Genomic DNA, 23,236 nt, shown 5'->3' with positions numbered 1-23,236 from the left:
ATTCCTCCTTTGGTCGTCTTTCCTTCCAGTTCTCTGCTGCCCATGACTGGAACGAATTGCAAAATCTCTGAAGCTGGAGACTCACATCTCCCTCACTAGCTTTAAGCACCAGCTGTCAGAGCAGTTTACAGATCACTGCACCTGTTCTTAGCCTATCTGTAAACAGCCCATCTATCTACCTACCTCATCCCATACTGGTATTTATTTATTTTGCTCCTTTGCACCCCAGTATCTCTACCTGCACATTCATCTTCTGCTGATCTACCATTCCAGTGTTTAATTGCTATATTGTAATTACTTCGCCACCCTGGCCTATTTATTTCCTTAACTTACCTCATTTGCACTCACTGTATATAGACTTTTTGTTTTCTTTTGTTCTACTGTATTATTGACTGTATGTTTTGTTTATTCCATGTGTAACTCTGTGTTGTTGTATGTGTTGAATTGCTACGCTTTATCTTGGCCAGGTTGCAGTTGTAAATGAGAACTTGTTCTCAACTAGCCTACCTGGTTAAATAAAGGTAAAATTAAAAAATTCACTAAAAAAAGTGCATAGAAAAATATATCAGTCTGTTAGAAAAGAAATGACAGTGAATGCAGATATCCATAGAGATGGTTAGAGTCATTAACCTCTCGTTTTATCCCCCAGGTGCTGTTGCCGTGACGAACCGGCCCCACATCTACTACTGCCGCTCGCCCAACATGGAGGTCTTCACCTGCTGGTGGCATCCCCTTGACAACAACTCCGAGAGTGACGACAATATCACCTACAGCCTCACCTACTCCTTAGAGTACGTACTATTACTGTACAATGCATTTGTATTCAGACCCCTTGATCCACATTTTATGAAGTTACAGCCTTATTCTAAAATGGATTACTTTTGTAAAAATCCTGCTCAATCTACGCACAATACCCCATAATGACAAAGTGAAAACACAGCTATTTTCAGGTCTCTCCAGAGATGTTAGATCAGGTTCAGGTCCGGGATCTGGCTGGGCCTCTAAAGGACATTCAGAGACTTGTCCCCAAAGCCACTCCTGCATTGTGCTTAGGGTCGTTGTCTTGTTGGAAGGTGAACCTTTGCCCCAGTTTGAGGTCCTGAGTGCTCTGGAGCAGGTTTTCATCAAGGATCTCTCTGTACTTTGCTCTGTTCATCTTTCCCTCAATCCTGACTTGTCTCCCAGTCGCTGCCGCTGAAAAACATCCCCGCAGCATGATGCTGCCACCACCATGCTTCAGCGTAGGAGTGATGCCAGGTTTCCTCCAGACGTGACACATGGCATTCAAGGCCAAAGAGTTCAATCTTGGTTTCATCAGACCTGAGAATCTTGTTTCATTTAAAGGTCTGAGTCCTTTATATGGCTTTTGGCAAACTCCAAGCAGGCTGTCATGTGCCTTTTACTGTGGAGTGACTTCCGTCTGTCCACTCTACCATAAAGGCCTGATTGGTGGAGTGCTGCAGAGATGGTTGTCCTTCTGGAATGTTCTCCCATCTCCACAGAGGAACTCTGGAGCTCTTTCAGAGTAACCATTGGGTTCTTGGTCACCTCCCAGACCAAGGCCCTTCTACCCCGATTGCTCAGTTTGGCTGGGCGGCCAGCTCTAGAAAAAGTCTTTGTGGTTCCATACTTCTTCCATTTCAGAACGATGGAGGCCACTGTGTTCTTGGGAACCTTCATTGCTGCATAAATGTTTTGGTACCCTTCCCCAGATCTGTGCCTCGACGCGATCCTGTCTCGAAGCTCGACCTTATATCAACAGGTGTGTGCCTTTCCAAATCATGTCCAATCAATTGAATTAACCACAAGTGGACTCCAATCAAGTTGTAGAAACATCTCAAGGATGATCAATGGAAACAGGATGCACCTGAGCTCAATTTCGAGTCTCGTAGCAAAGGGTCTGAATACTTATGTTAATAAGGTATTTCTGTTTTGTTTTTTATGAATGTGCAAAAATGTGTGATTATGGTGTATTGTGTGTAGATTGCTGAGGGATTTTTAAAATTTAATCAATTTAAGAATAAGGCTGTAATGTAACAAAATGTGGAAAAAAACAAGGGGTCTGAATACTTTCCAAAGGCACCGTATATACACACACCAGGTTCTATATACTGTGTATATACACACACCAGGTACTATATACTGTGTATATACACACACTGGGTCAAATCAAATCAAATCAAATCAAATTCTATATTATATACTGTATATATACACACACTGGGTACTATATACTGTGTATATACACACACTGGGTACTATATACTGTATATATACACACACCAGGTACTATATACTGTGTATATACACACACCAGGTACTATATACTGTATATATACACACACCAGGTACTATATACTGTGTATATACACACACCAGGTACTATATACTGTGTATATACACACACCAGGTACTATATACTGTGTATATACACACACCAGGTACTATATACTGTATATACACACACCAGGTACTATATACTGTGTATATACACACACCAGGTACTGTATACTGTATATATACACACACCAGGTACTATATACTGTATATATACACACACCAGGTACTATATACTGTATATATACACACACCGGGTACTATATACTGTATATATACACACACCGGGTACTATATACTGTATATATACACACACCGGGTACTATATACTGTATATACACACACCGGGCACTATATACTGTATATATACACACACCAGGTACGATATACTATATATATATACACACCATGTACGATATACTATATATATATATATATATATATATACACAGTACACACCTTGTACTCTCCTTGTTGCAGGATTGGTAGAGGATAAAATCCTGCATTCGTTAAAAAACGCCTTGAAATACTCCAAGATTCATTTTTAATTTCAAGGCTTTTTCCACAGTAAATGCAGGTATTTTCATTCTATCACATCGTGTAGTAACAATGTATCCGAAGAGTCCGTCTTCATTCAAATAAATGAGTTGAGATGAATTGAATTGACCATATGATTCCTTTCTTGTTTGTCACAGAAAGGGGCCGAGGCGTGAGTGTCCAGACTATGTAACGGGCGGCCCCAACAGTTGTCACTTTGACAGCGGCCACACATCCATCTGGACCATATACTGCATGAACGTGATGGCCAGGACCTCCCACGGAGTGTTCAGCTCCAAGGACCACTGTCTGGACGTGGCTGATATAGGTACAGGGAGAGATAAATCACTGTCTGGATGTGGCTGATGATATAGGTACAGGGTGATATAGTTCACTGTCTGGGTGTGGCTGATGATATAGGTACAGGGTGATATAGTTCACAGTCTGGGTGTGGCTGATGATATAGGTACAGGGTGATATAGTTCACTGTCTGGATGTGGCTGATATAGGTACAGGGTGATATAGTCCACTGTCAGGATGTGGATGATATAGGTACAGGGTGATATAGACCACTGTCTGGATGGTTTAATTTAAGAAATCTGCTCCCAACTATTTACACAAATAAAGAAATAGAAATATGTGATGTTGTCTCAATGTAATCAAGGTATGAAATTACTGTTCTTTTCAAACACGATCTCTGTGGTCAATTTGCAGTGTACAAATTATTATCATTATTTTCCAGCCCCTCAACCATTAGCTCCAACAAAAGTTGCCCCGCAGCTGAATCTAGTTGCCCTAGATAGTGTGCTACTTTTGACCAGAACCTAACTAGAACCTAACTATATTATATGGAATAGGGTGCTTTTTCAGTCCACTATAGTATTTAAAAAATATATATATTTCACCTTTATTTAACCAGGTAGGCTAGTTGAGAACAAGTTCTCATTTGCAACTGCGACCTGGCCAAGATAAAGCGTAGCAATTCGACACATACAACAACACAGAGTTACACATGGATTAAACAAAACATACAGTCAATAATACAGTAGAACAAAAGAAAACAAAAAGTCTATATACAGTGAGTGCAAATGAGGTAAGTTAAGGAAATAAATAGGCCAGGGTGGCGAAGTAATTACAATATAGCAATTAAACACTGGAATGGTAGATCAGCAGAAGATGAATGTGCAGGTAGAGATACTGGGGTGCAAAGGAGCAAAATAAATAAATACCAGTATGGGATGAGGTAGGTAGATAGATGGGGTGTTTACAGATAGGCTAAGAACAGGTGCAGTGATCTGTAAACTGCTCTGACAGCTGGTGCTTAAAGCTAGTGAGGGAGATGTGAGTCTCCAGCTTCAGAGATTTTTACAATTCGTTCCAGTCATGGGCTGCAGAGAACTGGAAGGAAAGTCGACCAAAGGAGGAATTGGCTTTGGGGGTGACCAGTGAGATATACCTGCTGGAGTGCGTGCTACGAGTGGGTGTTGCTATGGTGACCAGTGAGCTGAGATAAGGCGGGGCTTTACCTAGCAGAGACTTGTAGATAACCTGTAGCCAGTGGGTTTGGCGACGAGTATGAAGCGAGGGCCAACAAACGAGAGCGTACAGGTCGCAGTGGTGGGTAGTATATGGGGCTTTGGTGACAAAACGGATGGCACTGTGATAGACTGCATCCAGTTTGTTGAGTAGAGTGTTGGAGGCTATTTTATAGATGACATCACCGAAGTCGAAGATCTGTAGGATGGTCAGTTTTACGAGGGTATGTTTGGCAGCATGAGTGAAGGATGCTTTGTTGTGATATAGGAAGCCGATTCTAGATTTAATTTTGGATTGGATATGCTTAATGTGAGTCTGGAAGGAGAGTTTACAGTCTAACCAGAAACCCAGGTATTTGTAGTTGTCCACGTATTCTAAGTCAGAGCTGTCCAGAGTAGTGATGCTGGACGGGTGAGCAGGTGCGGGCAGCGATCGATTGAAGAGCATGCATTTAGTTTTACTTGCGTTTAAGAGCAGTTGGAGGCCACGGAAGGAGAGTTGTAATGGCATTGGAGCTCGTCTGGAGGTTAGTTAACACAGTGTCCAAGGAGGGGCCAGAAGTATACAGAATGGTGTCGTCTGCGTAGAGGTGGATCAGAGAATCACCAGCAGCAAGAGCAACATCATTGATGTATACAGAAAAGAGAGTCAGCCCGAGAATTGAACCCTGTGGCACCCCCATAGAGACTGCCAGAGGTCCAGACAACAGGCCCTCCGATTTGACACACTGAATTATATCAGAGAAGTAGTTGGTAAACCAGGCGAGGCAATCATTTGAGAAACCAAGGCTGTCGAGTCTGCCAATAAGAATGTTGTGATTGACAGAGTCGAAAGCCTTGGCCAGGTCGATGAATACGGCTGTACAGAATACGACTGCACAGTATATGTAATAGGGTGCTATTTCAGTACACTATAGTATATGGAATAGGGTGCTATTTCGGCTCAACCTATGACTGTTGTGTCTGATATTTGTGATGTCTCTTCCTGGCGTCGGCCACGCCTCCTCTCCCTGTTTGTGTGACGTCATCTCTTCCTCATTTCAACCCAGTCCAATGGGAGTTATTCCCCTCCCAACAGGGTATATCTGATCCCATTAGAGACATTCTGTCCCCCTTACTTCTCCATCAGTGAGTGCACTCCCAAAGCCAATGGATAGAGCACCCTGATGTGTGTGTGTGTGTGTGTGTGTGTGTGTGTGTGTGTGTGTGTGTGTGTGTGTTTGTGTACACGTGCATGTGAATGTTCAATACTCTATGCACATTGCAAACAGTCACCACTCATGTCTACATTGTGCTTCTGTGTACACAGAGAATAGTAACGCATGTGAAGGAAAATAGAAGGGTTCCTCTCCAGGCTCTAGGCTTTTTCTCACGGTAACAATAGAGATGTGTCATTCAGAACCTATTCAGCTTCCCCTTCTTACTCTGAAACCCCTTCCAACTGGCCTTTCTACATATTCATTATAAAAGATAACCCCATTCACGTACCATTACCTCAGCATGTTGCTTGTTGTCTCTGTTGTCCCTCCACATCCTGTTTGCTGTTCATTGTGTATTCTCCCCTCCCCTGACTGCCAGTCTAGGCCTTTTCCTTTCACCATCCTCCCATCTCATTGTTTCTCTATTTACGTTCTAGCTCTTCTTCACTCCCTGTGAAGCATACAACCATAACAAGCCCACGCCATGCAGTTTTCTTGTCTGTCTGTCTGTCTGCAGTGGAGACAGAGGCTCCGGTTAACTTGACCTACACCCTGTTGAACGAGACGGAGGAGGAAGCTGGCCGCACCGCCATGGTGTCCTGGGTTTACCCCAATCCCTCCCACATCCAGTACGGTTGGATCACCCTGGTCTTCGAGCTGCAGTACCGACGCATCGCCGAGCCCAACAACTGGAAGGTAGAGAGAGAGAGAGAGAGAGAGAGAGGGGGGGGGGACAGAGAGCGAGAGGGAGAGAGGGAGAGAGAGGGAGCGAGAGAGAGGGGAAAGAGAGAGAGGGGGTAGAGGGGGAAAGAGAGAGAGAGAGATGTAGAGGGGGAAAGAGAGCAGGGGAATGAGAGAAAGAGAGAGAGGTAGAGGGGGAAAGAGAGAGAGAGACGGAGAGGGACAGAGAGAGAGGGAGGGGTGTTGGTGCAGTGTTTATCAACACCATTTGATGGTGTTAAGCGTGTGACGTGGGAAGCATGTCATGTCCTTGATTGATTCTTTAAGAGGAAGATGTGCTTATTTCACAGTTAAACCGGGAGTTTGTCTGTTACCCACATTACGACCGATGATCCTGCCTCTTTGTCAGATGAGAGAAGAGAAAGAATAGAAACAAACAGAAACGCAGCAGCTCTCTATGGCTTCATGGTTTAGTCTGGCTGAACGGTGAAAGATCTTTTTTAAACAGTACCATATTATTTCAACAGTATCGGATGTTTTAAACTGTCACTTCAACCAGTATCACACTACTCATCACCTTCTGTCACCACTATCCCGTGTTGCTCAGTTGGTAGAGCATGGTGCTTGCAACGCCAGGGTTGTGGGTTTGATTCCCATGGGGGACCAGTATGAAAAATGTATGAAATTGTATGCACTCATTACTGTAAATTGCTCTGGATAAGAGCATCTGCTAAATGATGTATGTGTACTGTAACTGCTACTGACAGCTCACTATCGCCCCCTGTGTGTCTGCAGGTGAAGGGCTTGCTGAGAGAGCCTTGTCTGGAACTGCTGGATCTGCCGGTAGGAGAGTACATTGTCAGGGTGAGATGCCGTTCCCGCAACAACGGCCTCTGGAGCAAGGAGCACCCCTGTCCTACTCTGCGTCCCAGTCAAATCTACCCCGGTAGGGACTCTTAACTGTCTGATGATTCAGTTACTGTCAACTCCTAATCTGAAGCATTAGGCTATAAAATAACAAAATGTGGAAAAGGGGAAGGGGTCTGAATACTTTCTGAATGCACTGTTCGTGTGCCTCAAACACTGCCAAGCGCCTATGAATAGGAAACTGCCAATGTCATATCTATCTAAAGTACAGCACAGTGTCTGTACTGTTATATATGCCTGTCACATGTAGTCTATAAGGCCAGTTTCCAGAGTGGTCCTGTTTTCCTAGTAGGATTTGTGATTCTGAAAAAATCCATTGACAAGATTCTTTGTTTTTGTCTAATTTGCTGACTGACTGAGATTACTGGTCCATTAAGAAGTACAGTATGTAGTAATACTTCTCAGTGGACCAGTAATCTCAGTCAGTCATTAGACAATGGGTAGGTCAAGGCCTGTTCACTCTAGTGACCTCACCTCATTATAAGTCTCTCAACAGATGTTACCTGGATGCACCTCCACAGCAGGGAGTGTGTGTGTGTTTGAGTGTGTGTGTGTGTGTGTGTGTGTGTGTGTGTGTGTGTGTGTGTGTGTGTGTGTGTGTGTGTGTGTGTGTGTGTGTGTGTGTGTGTGTGTGTGTATTTGTGTGTGTGTGACAGTCAGTCTGTCACTACCATACTGCCTCAGAAATACTGTATTTCCTGACATTGGAAATACATAGAACATTAACTGTCAATTGAACAGCCTTATTCAAGACGGTCATGTTTATTAGCCTTATAAAACTTGTCATGGTGTAATAGCCTCATAAAACATATCATGGGTTAATCATTAAAGCGAAAGGTACTGTCTATACAATGTTTAAATCATAAGTGTCCACGTCACTGTAAGTTACATAATGTGCTTCTTCAGGGAAATAAATGGATTTAAACAGTAACTGTTTGTTCCAGTCAGCCTGAGTGTCACTGTTGGAGATGTAATCCTTCTCACGAGGTCCTGCTGTTTGATTTGGGGTTCAGTTCAGTTTCCTACCAGCTGTTGCTCTCAACAAGAGTCGTAAGACCAACCTGTATATTAGCTTCAACTTGTTTTTGGTGCAACTGGACCCCCTTCAGTGTGTGTGCTATGCTTTACAACTGTTTGTTTTCAAACATATGAGATCTCTGTTTCGAGTTCAATGACATAAGAAGAAAATAACTTCACAAAACACTTGTGTTCAAACTTCCTTAGTTTGTATCACATGGGGTTGTTCCCGCATCACCATCCAGACAAACTCACCTCACCCTTTGTGAGCTTCTATACTGGTTAACGGTTTAACCGTTTTTAGCGTTCACCCAAATGTCATGAACCTGGATTTGAGTTTCCCTGACAACCAAGGCACCTGAGAGGCCCGGTGAAATGTTAAGAGGCTGATGTTTTATAATATGGATTATTTAGATAGCTGAATGATTTTGGCATGTATTTCTTCATGTTTATAAATGGTTTATCCGTGTATTCACCAGAACAGTGCATAGAAAAATATATCAGTCTGTTAGAAAAAACACGACAGTGAATGCAGATATCCATAGAGATGGTTAGAGTCATTAACCTCTCGTTTTATCCTCCAGGTGCTGTTGCCGTGACGACCCGGCCCCACATCTACTACTGCCGCTCGCCCAACATGGAGGTCTTCACCTGCTGGTGGCATCCCCTTGACAACAACTCCGAGAGTGACGACAATATCACCTACAGCCTCACCTACTCCTTAGAGTACGTACTATTACTGTACAATGCATTTGTATTCAGACCCCTTGATCCACATTTTATTAAGTTACAGCCTTATTCTGAAATGGATTAAATAAAAATATGTCCTCCTCAATCTACACACAATACCCCATAATGACAAAGCGAAAAACACAGCTATTTTCAGGTCTCTCCGGAGATGTTAGATCTGGGTCAGGTCCGGGATCTGGCTGGGCCTCTAAAGGACATTCAGAGACTTGTCCCCAATGCCACTCCTGCATTGTGCTTAGGGTCGTTGTCTTGTTGGAAGGTGAACCTTTGCCCCAGTTTGAGGTCCTGAGTGCTCTGGAGCAGGTTTTCATCAAGGATCTCTCTGTACTTTGCTCTGTTCATCTTTCCCTCAATCCTGACTTGTCTCCCAGTCGCTGCCGCTGAAAAACATCCCCGCAGCATGATGCTGCCACCACCATGCTTCAGCGTAGGAGTGATGCCAGGTTTCCTCCAGACGTGACACATGGCATTCAAGGCCAAAGAGTTCAATCTTGGTTTCATCAGACCTGAGAATCTTGTTTCTCATGGTCTGAGTCCTTTATATGGCTTTTGGCAAACTCCAAGCTGGCTGTCATGTGCCTTTTACTGTGGAGTGACTTCCCTCTGTCCACTCTACCATAAAGGCCTGATTGGTGGAGTGCTGCAGAGATGGTTGTCCTTCTGGAATGTTCTCCCATCTCCACAGAGGAAATCTGGAGCTCTTTCAGAGTAACCATTGGGTTCTTGGTCACCTCCCAGACCAAGGCCCTTCTACCCCGATTGCTCAGTTTGGCTGGGCGGCCAGCTCTAGAAAAAGTCTTTGTGGTTCCATACTTCTTCCATTTCAGAACGATGGAGGCCACTGTGTTCTTGGGGACCTTCATTGCTGCATAACTGTTTTGGTACCATTCCCCAGATCTGTGCCTCGACGCATTCCTGTCTCGAAGCTCTACAGACAACTCCTTAGACATCATGGCTTTTGCTCTGACATGCACTGGCAACTGTGGGACCTTATATAGACAGGTGTGTGCCTTTCCAAATCATGTCCAATCAATTGAATTTACCACAAGTGCACTCCAATCAAGTTGTAGAAACATCTCAAGGACGATCAATGGAAACTGGATGCACCTGAGCTCAATTTCGAGTCTCGTAGCAAAGGTTCTGAATAGTTATGTTAATAAGGTATTTCTGTTTTGTTTTTTATGAATGTGCATATATTTGTGATTATGGTGTATTGTGTGTAGATTGCTGAGGGATTTTTTTATTTAATCATTTTAATAATAAGGCTGTAACGTAACAAAGTGTGGAAAAAGACAAGGGGTCTGAATACTTTCTGAAGGCACCGTATATACACACACCAGGTACTATATACTGTGTATATACACACACCAGGTACTATATACTGTATATATACACACACCAGGTACTATATACTGTGTATATACACACACCAGGTACTATATACTGTATACATACACACCATGTACGATATACTATATATATACACAGTACACACCTTGTACTCTTCTTGTTGCAGTATTGGTAGAGGATAAAATCCTTTATTCGTTAAATAACTCCTTGAAATACTCTAAGATTAATTTTTAATTTCAAGGCTTTTTCCACAGTAAATGCAGGTATTTTCATTCTATCACATCGTGTAGTAACAATGTATCCGAAGAGTCCGTCTTCATTCAAATAAATGAGTTGAGATTAATTGAATTGACCTTATCATTCCTTTCTTGTTTGTCACAGAAAGGGGCCGAGGCGTGAGTGTCCAGACTATGTAACGGGCGGCCCCAACAGTTGTCACTTTGACAGCGGCCACACATCCATCTGGACCATATACTGCATGAACGTGATGGCCAGGACCTCCCACGGAGTGTTCAGCTCCAAGGACCACTGTCTGGACGTGGCTGATATAGGTACAGGGAGAGATAAATCACTGTCTGGATGTGGCTGATATAGGTACAGGGTGATATAGACCACTGTCTGGATGTGGCTGATATAGGTACAGGGTGATATAGTCCACTGTCAGGATGTGGCTGATATAGGTACAGGGAGATATAAATCACTGTCTGTGTGTGGCTGATGATATAGGTACAGGGAGATATAGACCACTGTCTGGACACGGCTGATATAGGTACAGGGAGATATAGACCACTGTCCAGATGTGGCTGATATAGGTACAGGGTGATATAGACCACTGTCTGGATGTGGCTGATATAGGTACAGGGTGATATAGTCCACAGTCAGGATGTGGCTGATATAGGTACAGGGAGATATAGACCACTGTCTGGACATGGCTGATATAGGTACAGGGAGATATAGACCACTGTCCGGATGTGGCTGATATAGGTACAGGGTGATATAGACCACTGTCTGGGTGTGGATGATATAGGTACAGGATGATATAGACTACTGTCTGGATGTGGATGATATAGGTACAGGGTGATATAGACCACTGTCTGGGTGTGGATGATATAGGTACAGGGTGATATAGACCACTGTCTGGGTGTGGATGATATAGGTACAGGGTGATATAGACCACTGTCTGGATGTGGATGATATAGGTACAGGGTGATATAGTCCACTGTCTGGGTGTGGATGATATAGGTACAGGGTGATATAGACCAGTGGTTCCCAAACTGGGTGAAATTTGGGAAGTACATCATCAGTTCCTCTTATCATGTTCGTCATTACATAACTTAGAGAGCTATTTATAACTTGTCAGAAATATCCAGCTCAACTAGCCCATGTTTGCTAAAGTTTATTTATATGTTTTTTAGCCCATAGATATTGTTGTACGTTTTTAGTCACTCAAATATAACATGAATACACATTAGACATGGCAAAATGAATACAATTGCAATACAATTAGCTTTAAAGCTGTTAAATGTTCTTCTGACCCCATGACAAAATGTGTAGAATTACAGAAACCTGCAAAATTCTCTCCACCAACAAGAAGGGTGTGAACAGTTTGTGTCATGAACAGAGCTTGTGCCCATAGAAATAGATGATGCGCATGCGAGGGGGGAGGGGGGGTGCAGGCTGTTCCCCAATGCTGGAATGGGGGAACGGTTTGGGAACCCCTGATATGGATCACCTGAGGGCTCCAGTCAGGCTGGAACGGCATCCTGCTCCCGAGGTCAAAAACCATCTGGCTAGTGATTTCTCTTGCCCCCCCCCCAAAAAGAAGAAAACTGTCAAATCAGCAGCAATTCAGCTAAAATTGAGTTTAATTTAGGAAATCTGCTCCCAAGTATTTACACAAATAAAGAAATAGAAATATGTGATGTTGTCTCAATGTAATCAAGGTATGAAATTACTGTTCTTTTCAAACACGATCTCTGTGGTCAATTTGCAGTGTAAAAATTATTATCATTATTTTCCAGCCCCTCAACCATTAGCTCCAACAAAAGTTGCCCCGCAGCTGAATCAAGTTGCCCTAGATAGTGTGCTACTTTTGACCAGAACCTAAGGGGAATAGGGTGTTATTTCAGTACACTATAGTATATGGAATAGGGTGCTATTTCAGTACACTATAGTATATGGAATAGGGTGCTATTTCAGTACACTATAGTATATGGAATAGGGTGCTATTTCAGGACACTATAGTATATGGAACCATAGAATATGGAATAGGGTGCTATTTCAGTACACTGCTATTTCAGTACACCATAGAATATGGAATAGGGTGCTATTTCAGTACACTATAGTATATGGAATAGGGTGCTATTTCAGTACACTATAGTTTATGGAATAGGGTGCTATTTCGGCTCAACCTATGACTGTTGTGTTAACCCACTGTTGTGTCTGATATTTGTGATGTCTCTTCCTGTGTGTCTGGCGTCGGCCACGCCTCCTCTCCCTGTTTGTGTGACGTCTGCTCCTCCTCATTTCAACACAGTCCAATGGGAGTTATTCCCCTCCCAGCAGGGTATATCTGATCCCATCAGATACATTCTGTCCCCCTTACTTCTCCATCAGTGAGTGCACTCCCAAAGCCGATGGATAGAGCACCCTGATGTGTGTGTGTGTGTGTGTGTGTGTGTGTGTGTGTGTGTGTGTGTGTGTGTGTGTGTGTGTGTGTGTGTGTGTGTGTGTGTGTGTGTGTGTGTGTGTGTGTGTGTGTGTGTGTGTGTGTGTGTGTGTGTGTGTGTGTGTGTGTTTGTGTACACGTGCATGTGAATGTTCAATACTCTATGCACATTGCAAACAGTCACCACTCATGTCTACATTGTGCTTCTGTATACACAGAGAATAGTAACACATGTGAAGGAAAATAGAAGGGTTCCTCTCCAGGCTCTAGGCTTTTTCTCATGGTAACAATAGAGATGTGTCATTCAGAACCTATTCAGCTTCCCCTTCTTACTCTGAAACCCCTTCCAACTGGCCTTTCTACATGTTCATTATAAAAGATAACCCCATTCATGTACCATTACCTCAGCATGTTGCTTGTTGTCTCTGTTGTCCCTCCACATCCTATTTGCTGTTCATTGTGTATTCTCCCCTCCCCCTGACTGCCAGTCTAGGCCTTTTCCTTTCACCATCCTCCTATCTCATTGTTTCTCTATTTACGTTCTAGCTCTTCTTCACTCCCTGTGAAGCATACAACCATAACAAGCCCACGCCATGCAGTTTTCTTGTCTGTCTGTCTGTCTGCAGTGGAGACAGAGGCTCCGGTTAACTTGACCTACACCCTGTTGAACGAGACGGAGGAGGAAGCTGGCCGCACCGCCATGGTGTCCTGGGTTTACCCCAATCCCTCCCTCATCCAGTATGGTTGGATCACCCTGGTCTTCGAGCTGCAGTACCGACGCATCGCCGAGCCCAACAACTGGAAGGTAGAGAGAGAGAGAGAGAGGGGGGGGGAACAGAGAGGGAGAGAGAGAGAGAGAGAGAGGGAGAGAGAGAGAGAGAGAGAGAGAGAGAGGGAGGGAGGGAGAGAGAGAGAGAGAGAGAGAGAGAGAGAGAGGAGGAGAGAGAGAGAGAGAGGGAGAGAGAGAGAGAGAGGTAGAGGGGGAAAGAGAGTGGGGGAAAGAGAGAGAGAGAGAGAGGTAGAGGGGGAAAGAGAGCGGGGGAAAGAGAGAGGTAGAGGGGATAAGAGAGCGGGGGAAAGAGAGAGAGAGAGAGGTAGAGGGAAAGAGAGCGGGGGAAAGAGAGAGAGGGAGGGGTGTTGGTGCAGTGTTTATCATCACCATTTGAGGGTGTTAAGCGTGTGACGTGGGAAGCATGTCATGTCCTTGATTGATTCTTTAAGAGGAAGATGTGCTTATTTCACAGTTAAACCGGGAGTTTGTCTGTTACCCACATTACGACCGATGATCCTGCCTCTTTGTCAGATGAGAGAAGAGAAAGAATAGAAACAAACAGAAACGCAGCAGCTCTCTATGGCTTCATGGTTTAGTCTGGCTGAACGGTGAAAGATCTTTTTTAAACAGTACCATATTATTTCAACAGTATCGGATTTTTTAAACTGTCACTTTAACCAGTATCACACTACTCTATCACCTTCTGGTACCTCTATCCCATGTAGCTCAGTTGGTAGAGCATGGTGCTTGCAACGCCAGGGTTGTGGGTTTGATTCCCATGGGGGACCAGTATGAAAAATGTATGAAAATGTATGTACTCATTACTGTAAATTGCTCTGGATAAGAGCATCTGCCAAATGATGTATGTGTACTGTAACTGCTACTGACAGCTCACTATTGCCCCCTGTGTGTCTGCAGGTGAAGGGCTTGCTGAGAGAGCCTTGTCTGGAGCTGCTGGATCTGCCGGTAGGAGAGTACATTGTCAGGGTGAGATGCCGTTCCCGCAACAACGGCCTCTGGAGCATGTGGAGCATCCCTGTCCTACTCTGCGTCCCAGTCAAATCTACCCCCGGTAGGGACTCTTAACTGTCTGATGATTCAGTTACTGTCAACTCCTAATCTGAAGCATTAGGCTATAAAATAACAAAATGTGGAAAAGGGGAAGGGGTCTGAATACTTTCTGAATGCACTGTTCATGTGCCTCAAACACTGCCAAGCGCCTATGAATAGGAAACTGCCAATGTCATATCTATCTAAAGTACAGCACAGTGTCTGTACTGTTATATATGCCTGTCACATGTAGTCTATAAGGCCAGTTTCCAGAGTGGTCCTGTTTTCCTAGTAGGATTTGTGATTCTGAAAAAATCCATTGACAAGATTCTTTGCTTTTGTTTAATTTGCTGACTGACTGAGATTACTGGTCCATTAAGAAGTACAGTATGTAGTAATACTTCTCAGTGGACCAGTAATCTCAGTCAGTCATTAGACAATGGGTAGGTCAAGGCCTGTTCTCTCTAGTGACCTCACCTCATTATAAGTCTCTCAACAGATGTTACCTGGATGCACCTCCACCGCAGGGATTGTGTGCGTGCGTGTGTGCGTGCGTGTGTGTGTGTGTGTGTATTTGCGTGCGTGTGTGTGTGTGACAGTCAGTCTGTCACTACCATACTGCCTCAGAAATACTGTATTTCCTGACATTGGAAATACATAGAACATTAACTGTCAATTGAACAGCCTTATTCAAGACGGTCATGTTTATTAGCCTTATAAAACTTGTCATGGTGTAATAGCCTCATAAAACATATCATGGGTTAATCATTAAAGCGAAAGGTACTGTCTATACAATGTTTAAATCATAAGTGTCCACGTCACTGTAAGTTACATAATGTGCTTCTTCAGGGAAATAAATGGATTTAAACAGTAACTGTTTGTTCCAGTCAGCCTGAGTGTCACTGTTGGAGATGTAATCCTTCTCACGAGGTCCTGCTGTTTGATTTGGGGTTCAGTTCAGTTTCCTACCAGCTGTTGCTCTCAACAAGAGTCGTAAGACCAACCTGTATATTAGCTTCAACTTGTTTTTGGTGCAACTGGACCCCCCCTTCAGTGTGTGTGCTATGCTTTACAACTGTTTGTTTTCAAACATATGAGATCTCTGTTTCGAGTTCAATGACATAAGAAGAAAATAACTTCACAAAACACTTGTGTTCAAACTTCCTTAGTTTGTATCACATGGGGTTGTTCCCGCATCACCATCCAGACAAACTCACCTCACCCTTTGTGAGCTTCTATACTGGTTAACGGTTTAACTGTTTTTAGCGTTCACCCAAATGTCATGAACCTGGATTTGAGTTGCCCTGACAACCAGGGCACCTGAGAGGCCCGGTGAAATGTTAAGAGGCTGATGTTTTATAATATGGATTATTTTGATAGCTGAATGATTTTGGCATGTATTTCTTCATGTTTATAAATGGTTTATCCGTGTATTCACCAGAACAGTGCATAGAAAAATATATCAGTCTTTAGAAAAAACACGACAGTGAATGCAGATATCCATAGAGATGGTTAGAGTCATTAACCTCTCGTTTTATCCCCCAGGTGCTGTTGCCGTGACGAACCGGCCCCACATCTACTACTGCCGCTCGCCCAACATGGAGGTCTTCACCTGCTGGTGGCATCCCCTTGACAACAACTCCGAGAGTGACGACAACGTCACCTACAGCCTCACCTACTCCTTAGAGTACGTACTATTACTGTACAATGCATTTGTATTCAGACCCCTTGATCCACATTTTATTAAGTTACAGCCTTATTCTAAAATGGATTAAATAAAAATATGTCCTCCTCAATCTACACACAATACCCCATAATGACAAAGTGAAAAACACAGCTACTTTCAGGTCTCTCCAGAGATGTTAGATCTGGGTCAGGTCCGGGATCTGGCTGGGCCTCTAAAGGACATTCAGAGACTTGTCCCCAAAGCCACTCCTGCATTGTGCTTAGGGTCGGTGTCTTGTTGGAAGGTGAATCTTTGTCCCGGTTTGAGGTCCTGAGTGCTCTGGAGCAGGTTTTCGTCAAGGATCTCTCTGTACTTTGCTCTGTTCATCTTTCCCTCAATCCTGACTTGTCTCCCAGTCGCTGCCGCTGAAAAACATCCCCGCAGCATGATGCTGCCACCACCATGCTTCAGCGTAGGAGTGATGCCAGGTTTCCTCCAGACGTGACACATGGCATTCAAGGCCAAAGAGTTCAATCTTGGTTTCATCAGACCTGAGAATCTTGTTTCTCATGGTCTGAGTCCTTTATATGGCTTTTGGCAAACTCCAAGCTGGCTGTCATGTGCCTTTTACTGTGGAGTGACTTCCCTCTGTCCACTCTACCATAAAGGCCTGATTGGTGGAGTGCTGCAGAGATGGTTGTCCTTCTGGAATGTTCTCCCATCTCCACAGAGGAAATCTGGAGCTCTTTCAGAGTAACCATTGGGTTCTTGGTCACCTCCCAGACCAAGGCCCTTCTACCCCGATTGCTCAGTTTGGCTGGGCGGCCAGCTCTAGAAAAGTCTTTGTGGTTCCATACTTCTTCCATTTCAGAACGATGGAGGCCACTGTGTTCTTGGGGACCTTCATTGCTGCATAACTGTTTTGGTACCCTTCCCCAGATCTGTGCCTCGACGCATTCCTGTCTCGAAGCTCTACAGACAACTCCTTAGACATCATGGCTTTTGCTCTGACATGCACTGGCAACTGTGGGACCTTATATAGACAGGTGTGTGCCTTTCCAAATCATGTCCAATCAATTGAATTTACCACAAGTGCACTCCAATCAAGTTGTAGAAACATCTCACGGACGATCAATGGAAACTGGATGCACCTGAGCTCAATTTCGAGTCTCGTAGCAAAGGTTCTGAATAGTTATGTTAATAAGGTATTTCTGTTTTGTTTTTTATGAATGTGCATATATTTGTGATTATGGTGTATTGTGTGTAGATTGCTGAGGGATTTTTTTATTTAATCATTTTAATAATAAGGCTGTAACGTAACAAAGTGTGGAAAAAGACAAGGGGTCTGAATACTTTCTGAAGGCACCGTATATACACACACCAGGTACTATATACTGTGTATATACACACACCAGGTACTATATACTGTATATATACACACACCAGGTACTATATACTGTGTATATACACACACCAGGTACTATAAACTGTATACATACACACCATGTACGATATACTATATATATACACAGTACACACCTTGTACTCTTCTTGTTGCAGTATTGGTAGAGGATAAAATCCTTTATTCGTTAAATAACTCCTTGAAATACTCTAAGATTAATTTTTAATTTCAAGGCTTTTTCCACAGTAAATGCAGGTATTTTCATTCTATCACATCGTGTAGTAACAATGTATCCGAAGAGTCCGTCATTCAAATAAATGAGTTGAGATTAATTGAATTGACCTTATCATTCCTTTCTTGTTTGTCACAGAAAGGGGCCGAGGCGTGAGTGTCCAGACTATGTAACGGGCGGCCCCAACAGTTGTCACTTTGACAGCGGCCACACATCCATCTGGACCATATACTGCATGAACGTGATGGCCAGGACCTCCCACGGAGTGTTCAGCTCCAAGGACCACTGTCTGGACGTGGCTGATATAGGTACAGGGAGAGATAAATCACTGTCTGGATGTGGCTGATATAGGTACAGGGAGATATAGACCACTGTCTGGATGTGGCTGATGTGGCTGATATAGTCCACTGTCAGGAGGGCTGATATAGACCACTGTCTGTGTGTGGCTGATGATGGCTGACCACTGTCTGGACATAGGTACAGGGTGATATAGTCCACTGTCAGGATGTATAGGTACTGATATAGGTACTGTCTGGAGGGAGATATAAATCACTGTCTGGGTGTGGCTGATGATATAGGTACAGGGAGATATAGACCACTGTCTGGACATGGCTGATATAGGTACAGGGAGATATAGACCACTGTCCGGATGTGGCTGATATAGGTACAGGGTGATATAGACCACTGTCTGGGTGTGGATGATATAGGTACAGGATGATATAGACTACTGTCTGGATGTGGATGATATAGGTACAGGGTGATATAGACCACTGTCTGGGTGTGGATGATATAGGTACAGGGTGATATAGACCACTGTCTGGGTGTGGATGATATAGGTACAGGGTGATATAGACCACTGTCTGGATGTGGATGATATAGGTACAGGGTGATATAGTCCACTGTCTGGGTGTGGATGATATAGGTACAGGGTGATATAGACCATTGGTTCCCAAACTGGGTCAAATTTGGGAAGTACATCATCAGTTCCTCTTATCATGTTCGTCATTACATAACTTAGAGAGCTATTTATAACTTGTCAGAAATATCCAGCTCAACTAGCCCATGTTTGCTAAAGTTTATTTATATGTTTTTTAGCCATAGATATTGTTGTACGTTTTTAGTCACTCAAATATAACATGAATACACATTAGACATGGCAAAATGAATACAATTGCAATACAATTAGCTTTAAAGCTGTTAAATGTTCTTCTGACCCCATGACAAAATGTGTAGAATTACAGAAACCTGCAAAATTCTCTCCACCAACAAGAAGGGTGTGAACAGTTTGTGTCATGAACAGAGCTTGTGCCCATAGAAATAGATGATGCGCATGCGAGGGGGGAGGGGCGGGTGCAGGCTGTTCCCCAATGCTGGAATGGGGGAACGGTTTGGGAACCCCTGATATGGATCACCTGAGGGCTCCAGTCAGGCTGGAACGGCATCCTGCTCCCGAGGTCAAAAACCATCTGGCTAGTGATTTCTCTTGCACCCCCCCAAAAAGAAGAAAACTGTCAAATCAGCAGCAATTCAGCTAAAATTGAGTTTAATTTAGGAAATCTGCTCCCAAGTATTTACACAAATAAAGAAATAGAAATATGTGATGTTGTCTCAATGTAATCAAGGTATGAAATTACTGTTCTTTTCAAATACGATCTCTTTTGGGGCTTTGTTGTGGTCAATTTGCAGTGTAAAAATTATTATCATTATTTTCCAGCCCCCCAACCATTAGCTCCAACAAAAGTTGCCCCGCAGCTGAATCAAGTTGCCCTAGATAGTGTGCTACGTTTGACCAGAACCTAAGGGGAATAGGGTGCTATTTCAGTACACTATAGTATATGGAATAGGGTGCTATTTCAGTACACTATAGTATATGGAATAGGGTGCTATTTCAGTACACTATAGTATATGGAATAGGGTGCTATTTCAGGACACTATAGTATATGGAATAGGGTGCTATTTCAGTACACCATAGAATATGGAATAGGTTGCTATTTCAGTACACTATAGTATATGGAATAGGGTGCTATTTCAGTACACTATAGTATATGGAATAGGGTGCTATTTCAGTACACTATAGTATATGGAATAGGGTGCTATTTCAGTACACTATAGTATATGGAATAGGGTGCTATTTCGGCTCAACCTATGACTGTTGTGTTAACCAACTGTTGTGTCTGATATTTGTGATGTCTCTTCCTGTGTGTCTGGCGTCGGCCACGCCTCCTCTCCCTGTTTGTGTGACGTCTGCTCCTCCTCATTTCAACACAGTCCAATGGGAGTTATTCCCCTCCCAGCAGGGTATATCTGATCCCATCAGATACATTCTGTCCCCCTTACTTCTCCATCAGTGAGTGCACTCCCAAAGCCAATGGATAGAGCACCCTGATGTGTGTGTGTGTGTGTGTGTGTGTGTGTGTGTGTGTGTGTGTGTGTGTGTGTGTGTGTGTGTGTGTGTGTGTGTGTGTGTGTGTGTGTGTGTGTGTGTGTGTGTGTGTGTGTGTGTGTGTGTGTGTTTGTGTACACGTGCATGTGAATGTTCAATACTCTATGCACATTGCAAACAGTCACCACTCATGTCTACATTGTGCTTCTGTGTACACAGAGAATAGTAACACATGTGAAGGAAAATAGAAGGGTTCCTCTCCAGGCTCTAGGCTTTTTCTCACGGTAACAATAGAGATGTGTCATTCAGAACCTGTTCAGCTTCCCCTTCTTACTCTGAAACCCCTTCCAACTGGCCTTTCTACATGTTCATTATAAAAGATAACCCCATTCACGTACCATTACCTCAGCATGTTGCTTGTTGTCTCTGTTGTCCCTCCACATCCTGTTTGCTGTTCATTGTGTATTCTCCCCTCCCCCTGACTGCCAGTCTAGGCCTTTTCCTTTCACCATCCTCCCATCTCATTGTTTCTCTATTTACGTTCTAGCTCTTCTTCACTCCCTGTGAAGCATACAACCATAACAAGCCCACGCCATGCAGTTTTCTTGTCTGTCTGTCTGTCTGCAGTGGAGACAGAGGCTCCGGTTAACTTGACCTACACCCTGTTGAACGAGACGGAGGAGGAAGCTGGCCGCACCGCCATGGTGTCCTGGGTTTACCCCAATCCCTCCCTCATCCAGTACGGTTGGATCACCCTGGTCTTCGAGCTGCAGTACCGACGCATCGCCGAGCCCAACAACTGGAAGGTAGAGAGAGAGAGAGAGGGGGGGGCAGAGAGGGAGAGAGAGAGAGAGAGAGAGAGAGAGAGAGAGAGAGAGGGAGGGGGAGGGAGGGAGGGAGAGAGAGAGGGAGAGAGAGAGAGAGGGAGAGAGAGAGAGAGAGAGAGAGAGAGAGAGAGAGAGAGAGAGAGGTAGAGGGGGAAAGAGAGTGGGGGAAAGAGAGAGAGAGAGAGGTAGAGGGGGAAAGAGAGCAGGGGAAAGAGAGAGGTAGAGGGGATAAGAGAGCGGGGGAAAGAGAGAGAGAGAGAGGTAGAGGGAAAGAGAGCGGGGGAAAGAGAGAGAGGGAGGGGTGTTGGTGCAGTGTTTATCATCACCATTTGAGGGTGTTAAGCGTGTGACGTGGGAAGCATGTCATGTCCTTGATTGATTCTTTAAGAGGAAGATGTGCTTATGTCACAGTTAAACCGGGAGTTTGTCTGTTACCCACATTACGACCGATGATCCTGCCTCTTTGTCAGATGAGAGAAGAGAAAGAATAGAAACAAACAGAAACGCAGCAGCTCTCTATGGCTTCATGGTTTAGTCTGGCTGAACGGTGAAAGATCTTTTTAAACAGTACCATATTATTTCAACAGTATCGGATTTTTTAAACTGTCACTTTAACCAGTATCACACTACTCTATCACCTTCTGGTACCTCTATCCCATGTAGCTCAGTTGGTAGAGCATGGTGCTTGCAACGCCAGGGTTGTGGGTTTGATTCCCATGGGGGACCAGTATGAAAAATGTATGAAAATGTATGTACTCATTACTGTAAATTGCTCTGGATAAGAGCATCTGCTAAATGATGTATGTGTACTGTAACTGCTACTGACAGCTCACTATTGCCCCCTGTGTGTCTGCAGGTGAAGGGCTTGCTGAGAGAGCCTTGTCTGGAGCTGCTGGATCTGCCGGTAGGAGAGTACATTGTCAGGGTGAGATGCCGTTCCCGCAACAACGGCCTCTGGAGCAAGTGGAGCATCCCTGTCCTACTCTGCGTCCCAGTCAAATCTACCCCGGTAGGGACTCTTAACTGTCTGATGATTCAGTTACTGTCAACTCCTAATCTGAAGCATTAGGCTATAAAATAACAAAATGTGGAAAAGGGGAAGGGGTCTGAATACTTTCTGAATGCACTGTTCATGTGCCTCAAACACTGCCAAGCGCCTATGAATAGGAAACTGCCAATGTCATATCTATCTAAAGTACAGCACAGTGTCTGTACTGTTATATATGCCTGTCACATGTAGTCTATAAGGCCAGTTTCCAGAGTGGTCCTGTTTTCCTAGTAGATTTGTGATTCTGAAAAAATCCATTGACAAGATTCTTTGCTTTTGTTTAATTTGCTGACTGACTGAGATTACTGGTCCATTAAGAAGTACAGTATGTAGTAATACTTCTCAGTGGACCAGTAATCTCAGTCAGTCATTAGACAATGGGTAGGTCAAGGCCTGTTCACTCTAGTGACCTCACCTCATTATAAGTCTCTCAACAGATGTTACCTGGATGCACCTCCACCGCAGGGAGAGTGTGTGTGTGTGTGTGTGTGTGTGTGTGTGTGTGTGTGTGTGTGTGTGCCCCCCTTCAGTGTGTGTGCTATGCTTTACAACTGTTTGTTTTCAAACATATGAGATCTCTGTTTCGAGTTCAATGACATAAGAAGAAAATAACTTCACAAAACACTTGTGTTCAAACTTCCTTAGTTTGTATCACATGGGGTTGTTCCCGCATCACCATCCAGACAAACTCACCTCACCCTTTGTGAGCTTCTATACTGGTGTAATGCTGGGGTGTAGTGGAGGAAGAAGTCAGACACAGGAAACAGAGAGTTCAGAGTAGCGCTACTTCTTTAATCACCACACATTTGAAACGACGCCACTCAAACAAATGCCCCAAAACACAGGGGAACTAAA

General features: G+C 43.9%; 2 protein-coding genes across 2 annotated transcripts in view; both read left to right on the top strand.

Annotated features, from left to right (window-relative positions):
* Window positions 1–7,249, top strand: part of LOC121846167 (prolactin receptor-like) — a 42,429-nt gene extending 35,180 nt beyond the window's left edge. Inside the window, exons 3-6 of the mRNA XM_042319402.1 lie at window positions 650–791; window positions 3,033–3,202; window positions 6,126–6,304; window positions 7,085–7,249. Of these exons, the coding sequence (XP_042175336.1) occupies window positions 650–791; window positions 3,033–3,202; window positions 6,126–6,304; window positions 7,085–7,249 (656 nt within the window). The remainder of the gene's footprint in view (window positions 1–649; window positions 792–3,032; window positions 3,203–6,125; window positions 6,305–7,084) is intronic.
* A 1,502-nt stretch (window positions 7,250–8,751) lies between these two features.
* LOC121846166 (prolactin receptor-like) lies at window positions 8,752–22,402 on the top strand. The gene is made up of 8 exons (XM_042319401.1): window positions 8,752–8,959; window positions 10,715–10,884; window positions 13,628–13,806; window positions 14,692–14,845; window positions 16,369–16,510; window positions 18,262–18,431; window positions 21,134–21,312; window positions 22,190–22,402. Exons 1-8 carry the CDS (start codon window positions 8,763–8,765, stop codon window positions 22,400–22,402), a joined length of 1,404 nt encoding a protein of 467 aa, XP_042175335.1. The 5' UTR covers window positions 8,752–8,762.
* The last annotated feature ends 834 nt before the right edge of the window (window positions 22,403–23,236 follow it).

The sequence above is a fragment of the Oncorhynchus tshawytscha genome, unplaced genomic scaffold (genome assembly GCF_018296145.1).
Source record: "Oncorhynchus tshawytscha isolate Ot180627B unplaced genomic scaffold, Otsh_v2.0 Un_scaffold_4246_pilon_pilon, whole genome shotgun sequence".
Classification (NCBI taxonomy): domain Eukaryota; kingdom Metazoa; phylum Chordata; class Actinopteri; order Salmoniformes; family Salmonidae; genus Oncorhynchus; species Oncorhynchus tshawytscha.
This window is presented reverse-complemented; position numbering and strand designations above follow the sequence as displayed.